This window comes from Natator depressus, chromosome 1 (assembly GCF_965152275.1).
Source record: "Natator depressus isolate rNatDep1 chromosome 1, rNatDep2.hap1, whole genome shotgun sequence".
Lineage (NCBI taxonomy): Eukaryota > Metazoa > Chordata > Testudines > Cheloniidae > Natator > Natator depressus.
This window is the reverse complement of record NC_134234.1, coordinates 10,433,413-10,448,135: the sequence shown is the minus strand read 5'-3', so window position 1 is coordinate 10,448,135 and position 14,723 is coordinate 10,433,413. Positions and strand designations below refer to the sequence as shown.

Sequence of the window (14,723 nt, the reverse complement as noted above, 5' to 3'; positions counted from 1 at the left end):
AAAGAAGAAATGAAGGTTACTTACCTGTAACCAGAGTTCTCTGAGATGGACTCTACATATTCATGCTCTCCGTATACTCTTCCCCACTTCCTGGAAGCCTTACTTACCAAAGGACCTGAAGCCGGAGCTGAAGTAACTGAGACTGCAGAAGCACTGTGCCCTTGTATACCCTTGCAGTGGAACATTCTGCATTCATTAAGGGGAGGAGCAGGGGAGCTGTGTGAGTTCTGTAATGGGCATTGCTAGCTAGGGTTCCACTGGTCAGAGCATCCGCTGAGTCAGAATATGCAGAGTCTATCTTGAAGAATTCTAGTTACTGGTAAGTAACCTTCATTTTTCTAACATGTTGGGATAATACTTAGCCCTGCCATGAGTGCAGGGGACTGGACTAGATGACGTCTCTAGGTCCCTTCCAGTCTTACGAGTCCATGATTCTGTGTTCTTTCATAGGCTCCTTTGCTAGGACCATCCCTCCCAATCCTCCAAAGCTCTGATGTCTGGTTCTTTCTGGCTCTTCTCCCTCCTAGCCCCTGCTGAGAGGGAAGATATTTCTTTCACCACAGCTTTGTCTCTCATCCTGGTAGAAACAGGATGCAGAAGAAAGAATTTCTCATCTGGGAATTCTTCTCTGTGGACAAAATCCAACACTGCAACCCCCCACAGTTCACTTGCTGGCTCACTTAAACTGAAGGTACAGCTTTGAAAAACTTTGGAGAAAACAGGAAGAGGAGTCAGTGACTGAGAGTGGGAAAATTCTCAGCTACTACTGGTTGATTCCAAGCTGATTTGCATATACAGAAAGGACTATCCACCTAGTTTGCACCAATGGAATCAATCTGCAGGGAACAATGATGAGGTAAGGAATTATTTTTAAAACATGATTCATTATAAAATCAAAAGTATTTTAATAACAACTTTAATTTCCTGATCAGAGAATATTCAATTGAAAATATAGTGCAGGGTTGATTTCATGCTACAGTATAAACATTATTGTAAAGTGATTCGTCTGTTTTTTATATTTTATGTGCATGGTCAGTTTGTCTGTGTATTAGAGGAGTCCATTTAATTTTAAATCAGACCACCATCTGAATGAATGGCTTCAAAGTAATACATGTTTCTACTTCAAGAAGAAAACCCCAGGGTTTTTTTAACCTTCCTCTGCAGCATGGGGCGTGCATCACTTGCAGGTTTAAACTAGTGTAAATGGTGGATTCTTTTTAATTTGAAGTCTTTAAATCATGATTTGAGGACTTCAGTAATTCAGCCAGAGTTTATGGGTCTATTACAGGAGTATGTGGGTGAGGTTCTGTTGCCTGCACTGTGCAAGAGGTCAGACTAGATGATCCTGATGGTCCTTTCTGACCTTTAAGTCTATGAGTCTAACTTCCAGTCATTGGATTTTGATATACATCTATCTGACAGATTAAAGTGCTCTTTAGTATTAGATATCTTCTCCTTACGCAGGAGGATACAGTGTACAGAGTTCAGTAACTGCTCTAGAGCAAACTATTATGACATGATAAGAAAATCAGAAAAAACTTGTCTACTTGACATACCAGAAAAGAAAGCATTTGGAGTACAGATGTGTGGTAATGGTGTGACAGACGATGAGGAGGAATGTGACTGTGGCATGGATGAGGTTAGTAACTGAAGACATCAGTTTAATGCAGGTTTTACAGAAGCATTGTACGTTTCTTGTGTTTTATCCAATTTCAAAACTACTCTTCAAGAAAATACTGTGGGGAGGTCATTTTGGTTTTATCATAGAAGTGCTGTTCATGGTTCCATAGTTAAGGCTGAGTTCAGTTTGGCACTCAAAGCAGGGATTAGAACATAAAAACATAAGAATGACCATACTGGGTCAGACTAATGGTCCATCTAGCCCAGGGAATGAACGGGAACATGAATGATCAACTAATCCATCCCCTGTCATCCAGCCCCTGCTTTTGCCAGTCAGAAGTTTAGGGATACCCTGACCATCTTGGTTAATAGCCACTGATGGACCTATCCTACATGAACCTCTCTAATTCTTTTTTTAGCCCAGTTATACTTTTGGCCTTCACAACATCCCCTGGCAACAAGTTTCACAGGTTGGCTGTGCATTGTGTGAAGAAGTACTTCTTTATGTTTGTTATTCTTCGCCTTGTGCACAGTTGTTGGAGAACTTTTTTCTCAGCGATACCCATTGGGGTGGCTTGAGCACCCTCTACCATTTGCATCATGGGTATAAGAGGATGGAGTTGACCCCAGCCCTCTCAGTTCCTTCTTACCACCAGTGAGGGCTGTTGGTGCACTTCCAGTCTTGCTATCCAAGTTTTTCCATCACTCATTGCATATACTCTCTTTGTTGTTTAGTAGTTAGTAGATATAGTGCTTAGATTGTGTTAGTGATAAGTTTCAGTTTTTAAGTCCTTTTTGGATGAAATCTGATTCTCAGGATTGGGTCCAGAGCCATGCCTTGCCCTATGGGATTAAGTCCTGCCTGTCATGTGCCAGACTGATGCTGGTCAGTGACCTGCACCCAAACTGTCTAAAATGTTTGGGGGAATCCTACATAAGTGACAAGTGTCACATTTGTAGGGGGTTTAAGCCTCACTCTAAAAAGGATGGACCAGCAAGGCATAAGTGTCTCCTTATGGAGGTGGCACTTCACCCTCTGTTGGAACCATAGGACTCAGAGTATACTCCAAGTGTGGCACCCTCCGCACAGATGTGCCTCCTGAGATGTCTTTGGCACCACGTTCTGTGTCTCCAGTACTGAAGAAGAGATACAGATCTTCCAAGGACTCGGTAATTCATTCAGCAAGACCTTAGGTACTGAGACCAGCTAGAGACAAGGACTCTGTGGGATGGCATTCCACAGAACATTCATCTGCTACAAGAGTGTTTTTTGACTCTGGAACTTATGCTAGGCCCATCAAGCCTGACCCCTGAAATTTCTATACAAAGACACCAGACTCAAGACCCAATTCCAGTACCAATAATGCTGAGATTTGCTTAACCTTTTGGTATCAATGTCCCCAGCATTTAAGGAAGGGTTTCAGCTGGTACTAGTGACTGTAGTTCCTACATCAGCTCCACAAGAACATGCGGTTCTGATGTTGCTTCCGGTACCTAAAAAGCCAGTATGTTCCAGGGGCAAGCCACTATTAATATCCTCACTACTGCCATCTCCGTGTTCAGCTTACCTATCTCTTGTCCACATGGGTTCTTCTCCACTGTTATAGCAGGAATCTGACTCATCTTTGTTGGATTCAGAAGAAGGGTCTTTTGTGTCCCATACCATACAGGAAGCTTATCCTCTGTCAGAGCCTTAGGGTCCATGGAAGTCACAGCAGTATCAACAGTGGCCAAATCATAAGGGGTAATGGCCTGTACAACCATGGAGTCCACCACTGCTATGTCAGTGGCCTTTCTGGACCCTGTGAAGTGCCCTAGCCCCTGCTATGACAACCCCTCTCCCATCTGAGTTGCCTTCCTCAAGGGTGCACAGAGACCATCAGTACTGCAGACAACATTCTCCAACACCCAGTACAGGCACTGGTACTGAGCAGCTGAAAGTTGCTCAGGCAGCTCCTCCATTGCAAGAGGTAGATCAGCCTTTGCCTTGGCATCCTGGTGCATCTTGTTCATTGCCAGATGAGGCTGTAGAGAAGTATGCACCACCACTAGAGGATTACAAGGCTTACCACAAACTGCTTAAAAGAGTGCCCCAGTGTTAGACATTCAAGCAGAAGAGGTCCATGAAAAAATCCCACAAGATAGTGGACATATTAGCATGTGCGGGGCCCTCCAGAGTGAAGCTTCCAATTAACGAAGCAATTCTGGAACCAATCAAAACATTTTTGCAAACCCTTTCTCCCCACGGCTAAATAGGCAGAGAACAGACACTGTGTCCCTTCTAAGGGTTCAAAACACCTCTGCTCTCATCCCCCTACATCTCCAGTAGCGGCAACAACTAATGAGTGGCAGAGGCAGGGACACCAAGAAGGGTTGACACCAAAGGGTAAAGAATCAAAGAGGCTGGACTTGTTTGGTCATCAACTTTATTCTACAGGAGGCCTACAGCTTAGAACTGCTAACCAACAAGCACTCCTATGTTGCTATGGCTTCACCCTAGGGGAAAATATCATGATGTTTAAAGACAGGCTACTGGAGGACTCCAGGCAGTAGTTCATTCTTATCGTAGAGGAGGGCAAGCTGGTGGCAAGGACAGCTTGGATATGGCGGACTCAGCAGCTTGATCCGTGGTATCTGCCATATCTATTAGGAGGTGTTTGTGGCTGCAGTCTTCTGGTTTCCCTCCCGAAATACAGCATACCATCCAGGATTTGCCCTTTGAGGGTCTCTCCCTCTTTTCACAAAAGATGGAAGATAGGCTGCATAGCCTAAAAGATTCCAGGGCAACACTGAAATCATTTGGAATCTATACACCTGTGACAAACTATCCCACTGTGTAGGAAAGATAGGAAGTATGGCTTGAGACCACCCAGGAGATCTTCAAAGATCTAAAAATCAAAAAAGAGTCACACAAAAAGTGGAAACTAAGTCAATTACAAATGATGAATATAAACAAATAACACAAGTATGTAGGGACAAAATTAGAAAGGCCAAGGCACAAAATGAGATCAAACTAGCAAGAGACATAAAGGGTAACAAGAAAACATTCTACAAATACACTAGAAGCAAGAGGAAGACCAAGGACAAGGTAGGCCCGCTACTAATGAGGGGGGAAAACAATAACAGAAAATGTGGCAATAGCAGAGGTCCTTAATGATTTCTTTGTTTTGTTTTTCACCAAGAAGGTAGATAGTGATTGGACATCTAACATAATGAATGCCAGTGAAAATGAGGTAGGATCAGAAGAGGCTAAAATAGGGAAAGAACAAGTTAAAAATTACTTAGACAAGTTAGATGTCTTCAAGTCACCAGGGTCTGATGAAATGCATCCTAGAATACTCAAGGAGCTGACTGAGGAGATATCTGAGCTATTAGCTTTGAAAAGTCATGGAAGATGGGAGAGATTCCAGAAGACTGGAAAAGGGAAAAAATAGTGCCAATCCATAAAAAGGGAAATAAGGACAACCCGGGGAATTATAGACTAGTCAGCTTAACTTCTGTACCTGGAAAGATAATGGAGCAAATAAGTAAGCAATCAATTTGCAAACATCTGGAAGATAATAAGGTGATAAGTAACAGTCAGCATGGATTTGTCAAGAACAAATCTTGTCAAACCAACCTGATAGCTTCCATTGACAGGGTAACAAGCCTTGTGGATGGGGGGGAAGGGATAGACATGGTACTTCTTCATTTTAGTAAAGCTTTTGATAGTGTCTCGCATGACCTTCTCATAAACAAACTAGGGAAATGCTACCTAGATGCTACCTACTATAAGGTGGGTGCATAACTGGCTGGAAAACCCTTCCCAGAGAGTAGTTATCAGTGGTTCATATTCATGCTGGAAGGACATAACTAGTGGACCCCCTCAGGGATCAGTTCTGGGTCTGGTTCTGTTCAATATCTTCATCAATGATTTAGATAATGGCATAGAGGGTACACTTATAAAGTTTGCGGACGATACCAAGCTGGGAGTGGTTGCAAGTGCTCTGGAGGATAGGATTATAATTCAAAATGATCAGGACAAACTGGAGAAATGGTCTGAAGTAAATAGGATGAAATTCAATAAGGACAAATGCAAAGTATTCCATTTAGGAAGGAACAATCAGTAGTACACATACAGAATGGGAAATGACTGCCTAGGAAGGAGTACTGCGAAAAGAGATCTGGAGGTCAAAGTGGACCACAAGCTAAATATGAGTCAACAGTGTAACACTGTTGCAAAAAAGCAAACCTCATTCTGGGATGTATTAGCAGGAGTGTATTAGCAGGACCGCGAACAGGGAGTTTTGAGAGGGAGTTCTCCAGGTGAAGGAGGAGCAAATACGGGACCCTTGGGGTAAGTGGCTGACTGTAGTGTGTGTTTGTGTTTGGGGGTTATTTGCTGTGTGCTGAGCTTGTGTTTTTTGTTTGTTTGTTTGTTTCAAGGACCGTGTGCTGTGGTCGGCAGTTGGAAGCTGTGACCTTCTAAACAAGTTTTGAAATCTAGAAGCCTCTGTTCATTGGCTGAGCCTTCGTCAGGGGGCAGGGCTATCAAGAAGGGCAAGGCTTTATAAAGAAGTGAGCAAGCGAACAGGGAGCTTTGCGAACAGGGGCCACTAACAGGGAGTTTCGAGAGGGAGTTGGGAAGGAGAGTGGGAAGGGGGCGAGGTACACTTGCCATTCTTTAAAACCTTTACACTAAGCTATAATCTATAATCAAAACTAAACTATAATTAAAACATCTTGATTTAAACAAAAACCCTATCATTAACCTAGTTAGCTATAGGAGAAAATGCAGGCAGAAGCCCAGCAGCAGAGTGGGTGCTATCCTGTTTATTGCGCTCAGTGTAGCATGTATGATTACCTGCCCTGTGGGCGGGTGGCGTATGTGTGCATTCGGTGCACGGAGCTCCTGGCCCTGAGAGACCATGTACGGGCTTTGGAGGCCAGGGTGGCGGAACTGGAGGAGCTAAGGGAGGCAGAGAGGTATGTTGATGAGGCTTTCCGGGACACTGTAGATTTGTCCCACCTCCAGTCAGATAGCCCCTGCGCTGTTAAGGAGGATGAAAGGCCCAGAGAAGGAGAGCAGTCAACAGGAACAGAGGGAAACCTTCCCATAATTGGGAACCTCCTGCCAGATGATGTTGGGGTATCCTCTCGCACTGAGGTTACCTCTCTGGGGGAGGGAACTCCAGTCATTAGGAAAAGGCAGGTGTTAGTAATGGGAGATTCGATCATTAGAAACATAGATAGCTGGGTTTGTGATGACCGGGAGAACCGTATGGTGACTTGCCTGCCTGGTGCAAAGGTTGTGTCTCTCTCGAGGCATCTAGATAGATTTATGTGTAGTCCTGGGGAGGAGCCGGTGGTCATGGTACATGTTGGTACCAATGACATGGGGAAGGGTAAGAGAGACGTCCTGGAGGCCAAATTTAGGCTGCTAGGAAAGAGACTGAAATCCAGAACCTCTATGATGGCATTCTCAGAAATACTTCCAGGTCCACACGCAGAGCCAGGTAGGCAGACAGAGCTTCAGAGTCTCAATGCATGGATGAGATGATGGTGTAGAGAGGAGGGGTTTAGATTTATTAGGAACTGGGGAAACTTTTGGGATGGGGGAGCCTATACAGGAAGGATGGGCTCCACCTAAACCAAAGTGGATCCAGACTGCTGGCACTTAATATTAAAAGGCTGCAGAGCAGTTTTTAAACTAAGAGATGGGGGAAAGCTGATTGCTGCAGAGGCGCACTTGGATCGGACAGAGAATTATCTTAGAGGAGAGTCTATTGATAGAGATTCTCCAGGTTTTAGTCAGGAGGAGAGGATGGAAGAGGGTAAAGTATGGGCCAGATCAGATGAGAAACATTCACATAAAGAATCTGACACATCAGGAAAGGGCAGACAAATAAACAGTGACAAGTTTTTAAAGTGCTTGTACACAACTGCTAGAAGTCTAAATAATAAGATGGGTGAACTAGAGTGCCTCTTGTTTAAGGAGGATATTGATATAAACTGGGAGGAGTGATAGATACGTTGGAGGGTAGGGATAGGATACAGAGGGACCTAGACAAATTAGAGGATTGGGCCAAAAGAAATCTGATGAGGTTCAACAGGGACAAGTGCAGAGTCCTGCACTTAGGACAGAAGAATTCCATGCACCGCTGCAGACTAGGGACTGAATGACTCGGCAGCAGTTCTGCAGAAAAGTACCTAGGGATTACAGTGGATGAGAAGCTGGATATGAGTCAACAGTGTGCCCTTGTTGCCAAGAAGGCCAATGGCATTTTGGGATGTATAAGTAGGGGCATTGCCAGCAGATGGAGGGACGTGATCGTTCCCCTCTATTAGATATTGGTGAGGCCTCATCTGGAGTATTGTGTCCAGTTTTGGGCCCCACACTACAAGAAGGGTGCGAAAAAATTGGAAAGCGTCCAGCGGAGGGCAACAAAAATGATTTGGGAACTGGAACACATGACTTATGAGGAGAGGCTGAGGGAACTGGGATTGTTTAGTCTGCGGAAGAGAAGAATGAGGGGGGATTTGATAGCTGCTTTCAACTACCTGAAGGGGTTCCAAAGAGGATGGATCTAGACTGTTCTCAGTGGTAGCAGATGACAGAACGAGGAGTAATGGTCTCAAGTTGCAGGGGTTGAGGTTTAGGTTGGATATTAGGAAAAACTTTTTCACTAGGAGGGTGGTGAAGCACTGGAATGCGTTACCTAGGAAGGTAGTGGGTTCTCCTTCCTTTGAAGTTTTTAAGGTCAGGCTTGACAAAGCCCTGGCTGGGATGATTTAGTTGGGGATTGGTCCTGCTTTGAGCAGGGGGTTGGACTAGATGACCTCCTGAGGTCCCTTCCAACCCTGATATTCTATGATTCTATGATAATAGGCATCACAGAAACCTGGTGGAGGGAGGACAATCAATGGGACACAATCATTCCGGGGTACAAAATATATCGCAAGGACAGAACAGGTTGTGTGGGGGGGTGGGGGAGTGGCACTATATATGAAAGAAAATGTAGAATCAAATGAAATAAAAATCTTAAATGAATCCACATGTTCCATAGAATCTCAATGGATAGTAATTCCATGCCTCTAATAAGAATATAACAGTAGGAAGCTATGATCGACCACCTGACCAGGACAGTGATAATGACGATGAAATGCTAAGGGAGATTAGAAAGGCTATCAAAATAAAAAGTCAATAATAGTGGGGGATTTCAATTATCCCCATATTGACTGGGTACATGTCACCTCAGGATGAAATGCAGAGACAAAATTTCTTGATGCTTTAAATGACTGCTTCTTGGAGCAGCTGGTACAGGAACCCACAAGGGGAGAGGCAACTCTCAATCTAGTCCTGAGTGGAGCACAGGGTCTGGTCTAAGAAGTAACTGTAACAGGACCGGTTGGAAATAGTGACCACAATACAATAACATTTAATATTCCTGTGGTGGGAAGAACACCTCAACAGTCCAACACTATGGCATTTAATTTCAGAAAGGGGAACTATGCAAAAATGAAGAGGTTAGTTAAACAGAAATTAAATGGTACAGTGACTAGAGTGAAATCCCTGCAAGCTGCATGGACGCTTTTCAAAGACACCATAATAGAGGCTCAACTTAAATGTATACACCAAAATTAAAAAACACAGTAAAAGAACTGAAAAAGAGCCACCATGGCTTAACAACCATGTAAAAGAAGCAGTGAGAAATAAAAAGGCATCTTTTAAAAAGTGGAAGTCAAATCGTAGTGAGGTAAATAGAAAGGAACATAAACACTGCCAAATTAAATGTAAAAATGTAATAAGAAAATCCAAAAAGGAGTTTGAAGAACAGCTAGCCAAAAATACAAAAGGTAATAACAAAATCTTTTTAAGTACATCAGAAACAGGAAGCCTGCTAAACAACCAGTGGGGCCCCTGGACAATCGAGATACAAACGAAGCACTAAAAGACGATAAAGTCATCGTGGAGAAACTAAATGAATTCTTTGCTTCAGTCTTCACTGCTGAGGATGTTAGGGAGATTCCCAAACCTGAGCCGTCTTTTGTAGGTGACAAGTCTGAGGAATTGTCACAGATTGAAGTGTCACTAGAGGAGGTTTTGGAATTAATTGAGAAACTTAACAGGAACAAGTCACTGGGACCAGATGGCATTCACCCGAGAGTTGTGAAAAAACTCAAATGTGAAATTGCAGAACTATTAACTATGGTTTGTAACCTGTCCTTTAAATCAGCTACTGTACCCAATGACTGGAAGATAGCTAATGTAACACCAATATTTAAGAAGAGCTCTAGAGGTGATCCTGGCAATTACAGACCGGTAAGTCTAACGTCAGTACTGGGCAAATTAGTTGAAACAATAGTAAAGAATAAAATTTTCGGACACATAGAAGAACATAAATTGTTGTGCAAAAGTCAACATGGTTTCTGTAAAGGGAGATCATGTCTTACTAATCCATTAGAGTTCTTTGAGGGGTCAATAAACATGTGGACAGGGGGATCCAGTGGACATAGTGTACTTAGATTTCCAGGAAGCCTTTGACAAGGTCCTTCACCAAAGGCTCTTACGTAAATTAAGTTGTCATGGGATAAGAGAGAAGATCCTTTCATGGATTGAGAACTGGTTAAAAGACAGGGAACAAAGCATAGGAATAAATGGTAAATTTTCAGAATGGAGAGGGGTAACTAGTGGTGTTCCCCAAGGGTCAGTCCTAGGACCAATCCTATTCAACTTATTCACAAATGATCTGGAGAAAGGGGTAAGCAGTGAGGTGGCAACGTTTGCAGATGATACTAAACTGCTCAAGATAGTTAAGACCAAAGCAGACTGTGAAGAACTTCAAAAAGATCTCACAAAACTAAGTGATTGGGCAACAAAATGGCAAATAGTATCAGAGGGGTAGCCGTGTTAGTCTGGATTTGTAAAAGTGGCAAAGAGTCCTGTGGCACCTTATAGACTAACAGACCTATTGGAGCGTAAGCTTTCGTGGGTGAATACCCACATTGTCGGATGCATGTGAAATTTAATGTGGATAAATGTAAAGTAATGCACATTGGAAAAAATAACCTCAACTATACATACAATATGATGGGGGCTAATTTAGCTACAACTAATCAGGAGAGAGATCTTGGAGTCATCATGGACAGTTCTCTGAAGATGTCCACACAGTGTGCAGCGGTGGTCAAAAAAGCAAACGGGATGTTAGGAATCATGAAAAAAGGGATAGAGAATAAGATGGAGAATATCTTATTGTCTTTATATAAATCCATGGTATGCCTACATCTTGAATACTGCGTACAGATGTGGTCCCCTCATCTCAAAAAAGATATACTGGCATTAGAAAAGGTTCAGAAAAGGGCAACTAAAATTATTAGGGGTTTGGAACGGGTCCCATATGAGGAGAGATTAAAGAGGCTAGGACTTTTTAACTTGGAAAAGAGGAGAGTAAGGGGGGATATGATAGAGGTATATAAAATCATGAGTGGTGTGGAGAAAGAATTAGGAAAAGTTATTTACTTGTTCCCATAATATAAGAACTAGGGGCCACCAAATGAAATTAATGGGTAGCCAGTTTAAAACAAATAAAAGGAAGTTTTTCGCTCAGCGCACAGTCAACCTGTGGAACTCCTTGCCTGAGGAGGTTGTGAAGGCTAGGACTATAACAGGGTTTAAAAGAAAACTGGATAAATTCATGGAGGTTAAGTCCATTAATGGCTGTTAACCAGGATGGGTAAGGAATGGTGTCCCTAGCCTCTGTTTGTCAGAGGGTGGAGATGGATGACAGGAGAGAGATCACTTGATCATTACCTGTTAAATTCACTCCCTCTGGGGCACCTGGCAATGGCCACTGTTGGTAGACAGGATACTGGGCTGGATGGACTTTTGGTCTGACCCAGTATGGTCATTCTTATGTTCTTATGTTTTAAGCAAGACACAAGAAGTAATTCTCTGCTCTAATCCACGCTGATTAGGCCTCAACTGGAGCATTGTATCCAGGTCTGGGCACCACATTTCATGTAAGATGTGAAAAAATTGGAGAAAGTCCAGAGAAGAGCAACAAAAATGGTTAACGGTCTGGGAAAACATGACCTAGGAGGGAAGATTGAAAAAATTGGGTTTGTTTAGTCTGTCAAGGTGGAATAAGCACTGGAATAAATTGCCTAAGGAGGTTGTGGAATCTCCATCATTGGAGATTTTTAAGAGTAGGTTACGCAAAAACCTGTCAGGGATGGTCTAGATAATACTTAGTCCTGCCATGAGTGCAGGGGACTGGACTAGATGACTTCTCAAGGTCCCTTCCAGTCCTATGATTCCCTACAGCAACCCCAGAGGCTCATGGGAATAAGCTCTTTAGCTTAGACATAAATGACTCATCTGTATCCTTTGTCTTCCTTGGGTTCTTCCCTGGGGATGCTAAATTTCTTAAAGGACCTAGTTTATCGTTAATTTTAACCCATGAACTAATTAAAATTGTAAATTCTTAGAAAATTAGTTCAGTCTCTATTGAGAGAGTAAGTGCTACCATTTTGGAAAGGAGTTGCTGTATTTTTCATGTATACCAAAGCAGTTGAATCCCTGCTGTAAGTGCAAAATGGAACTCAACCTACATTACGAAGTTGTTACCAACACCTTTGTCACCATAATAGGCCGTTAATAGGCTCAGGTTAAGAGCTTGGGTAACTCTTCACTGGGGCCATTGTGACATCAGTGCTAACTAAACCAGTCGCCAAATTTCTTCTGCAGCTAATTTGTATGCAACAGTGCTGTTGGCTGTAATGACTCAGTGGTCCGAGCGGAGACTGGACACATCTAGTTTACTTGGCCCAATTGTCACTGCTCTTTAAAGGTTCCATGGCTGCATCAGTGCCTGTAAGGCTCTCCATGCCATTGTTGCCTTAACACCACTCCCATTTTGGCAGCAGTACCAGGAGAACTAAGACGGGGTACGGGGGAGCCCTTAAAACCCAGAAACATTGGGACTCAGGGACTACGCCAGGGGTCCCAAACACGTGGGCTGCGGGCCGAATGCAGCCCGCAGGGCTATTTCCTGTGGCCTGCCAGCTCCCTGCGGTCCCCCTGTCCCACCCAGCGCTTACTTAGAGCAGCTCCGGCCCTCAGGGAAGGGGTTGGAATGGGGGCAGGGAAGGGGTGGGAAGAGGCGGGGCAGGGGCAGGGCCTCATAAGAGAGGTGGAGTGGGGGTGGGGCCGAGGGCGGCGGGGGGGGAGGTCAGTAATGCGGCCTTCGGGCCAATGTACTAGACCTCATATGGCCCTCGTGGTCATTTGAGTTTGAGACTCCGGGACTACGCTATCCCCATACCTAACTTCACATAGGACCAGTCTCACTAATGCAACCCTCTAAACCAGTAGGTAAATTACAAATTGAGCACCAGATTCACGAGTGTGCTTTGGCTGCTGAATGCTTCTTTAGTGTCCTGGTGAATCTGCTTTTAAAAGCATACATAAAATAAAACTGTTGAAGGTTGTTTGCACATGTCTTCAAATCATTAGAAATATTACATCTATCTATGGTACTTATGTGACCCCCATCACTGTAGAATCTGAACACCTCACAATCTTTTAAATGTATTTATCCTCATAAGACCCCAAGGAGATAGGGAAGTACTGTTATCCCTGTTCACAAATAGTTTTTCTGTGCCTCCGTTCCCTGAGTGTCTTGTCCTCAACCTCACATGAAGATTACAGCAAAGCATGGAATTAAACCCAGTCTTCTCAGTACTAGGCTACTCTCATAACCACTGGACTATACTTCCTCTCTAGACGGTAGCATTCTCTTTGGATTTCTTGTGTAGCATTTGGATCTAAAATTTTAATATTTCTTTTAAATCTATATGATTTGAACTGTGGTGGGGAATGGGAATTTGTCTCTCAACTTCACTAACTTTATTACTATTTGAAAGAAATAGCACTAATGACATTCAGTAAAATGATAAAGTATGAGAGCAGTGCTATGCCAGGAGAACTCTGCAGCAGATTGTTATAGTGAGGTGCTATTTCATTTTGTATTTGAAGGTGTGCCTACGGAATGGTTGTTGCCTAGCCAATTGTACGGTAAAGCCAGGTGCTGCCTGTATTTCTGGACTTTGCTGTGAAAACTGTCAGGTGAGATAAAAATGTGATAACCTTTAGCAACCTGAATCATTCATGTTGATGCCCAGATACACAGGCTCAGCAGCTACAGTACTCCAGAAGAGAGAGGTTTAATTCCTACCTATCAAGCTATCACAGAGGTTTGGCAAACTACGGCCCACGGGCCACATCCGGCCTGCGTGACCATCCTGCCTGGCCCTTGAGCTCCCGGCCAGGGAGGCTAGCCCCCGTCCCCTCCCCTGCTGTCCCCCGTCCCCCGCACCCTCAGCTCGCCGTGCCGCCAGTGCTCTGGCCCACCGCTCCTGCTGGGCAGCACAGTGGCATGGCTGGCTCCGGCCAGGTGGCTGGGCTGCGAGCTCCTGCTGCTCTGAGCAGTATGGTGAGGGGGCGGGGAGTGGGGGGGTTGGATAAGAGGCAGGGGGTCCCGGGTGGCAGACAGGGGAGCAGGGGGCAGTTGGATGGGGCGGAGGTTCTGGGGACGGAGAACGGGGGGGTGGATAGGCGTGGGAGTCCCAGGGGGCCTGTCAGGGGGCGGGGGTGTTGATAGAGGTCGGGGCAGTCAGGGGACAGGAAGGGGGTCGGGTTCTGGTGGGGTGGTTAGGGGACAAGGAGCGGGGGGGTTGGATGGGTCATGGGTTCTGAGGGGGGCAGTTAGGAGGCGGGAAGTGGGAGGGGGTGGATAGGGGGCAGGGGCCAGGCTGTTTGGGGAGGCACAGCCTTCCCTGCCTGGCCCTCCATACAGTTTTGCAACCCTGATGTGGCCCTCAGCCAAAAAGTTTGCCCACCCCTGAGCTATCAGTTTCTTTTCTTTGACATAGGGGATCTGCTGATCTGACCCTCATTTACTCCAGACATTCTAATGCTGTAAAAAGATATGAAGTGCTTGTTCAGTAAATTGCTGGCCGAGTCCCTTCCCCCACTTACCAGTGACTGTTAACTCCAGCTGTTGTACAATGTGAGTGATGTGACCCCAGGCCTAGCCTCGGCAGACCCAACATGCAAAAGAAAA

General features: G+C 44.5%; 1 protein-coding gene across 1 annotated transcript in view; it reads left to right on the top strand.

Moving 5' to 3' along the window:
• Window positions 1–14,723, top strand: part of LOC141981076 (disintegrin and metalloproteinase domain-containing protein 9-like) — a 119,662-nt gene that overhangs the window by 59,765 nt on the left and 45,174 nt on the right. The window contains exons 12-13 of the mRNA XM_074942885.1: window positions 1,465–1,639; window positions 13,637–13,726. Coding sequence (XP_074798986.1) covers window positions 1,465–1,639; window positions 13,637–13,726 — 265 coding nt within the window. The remainder of the gene's footprint in view (window positions 1–1,464; window positions 1,640–13,636; window positions 13,727–14,723) is intronic.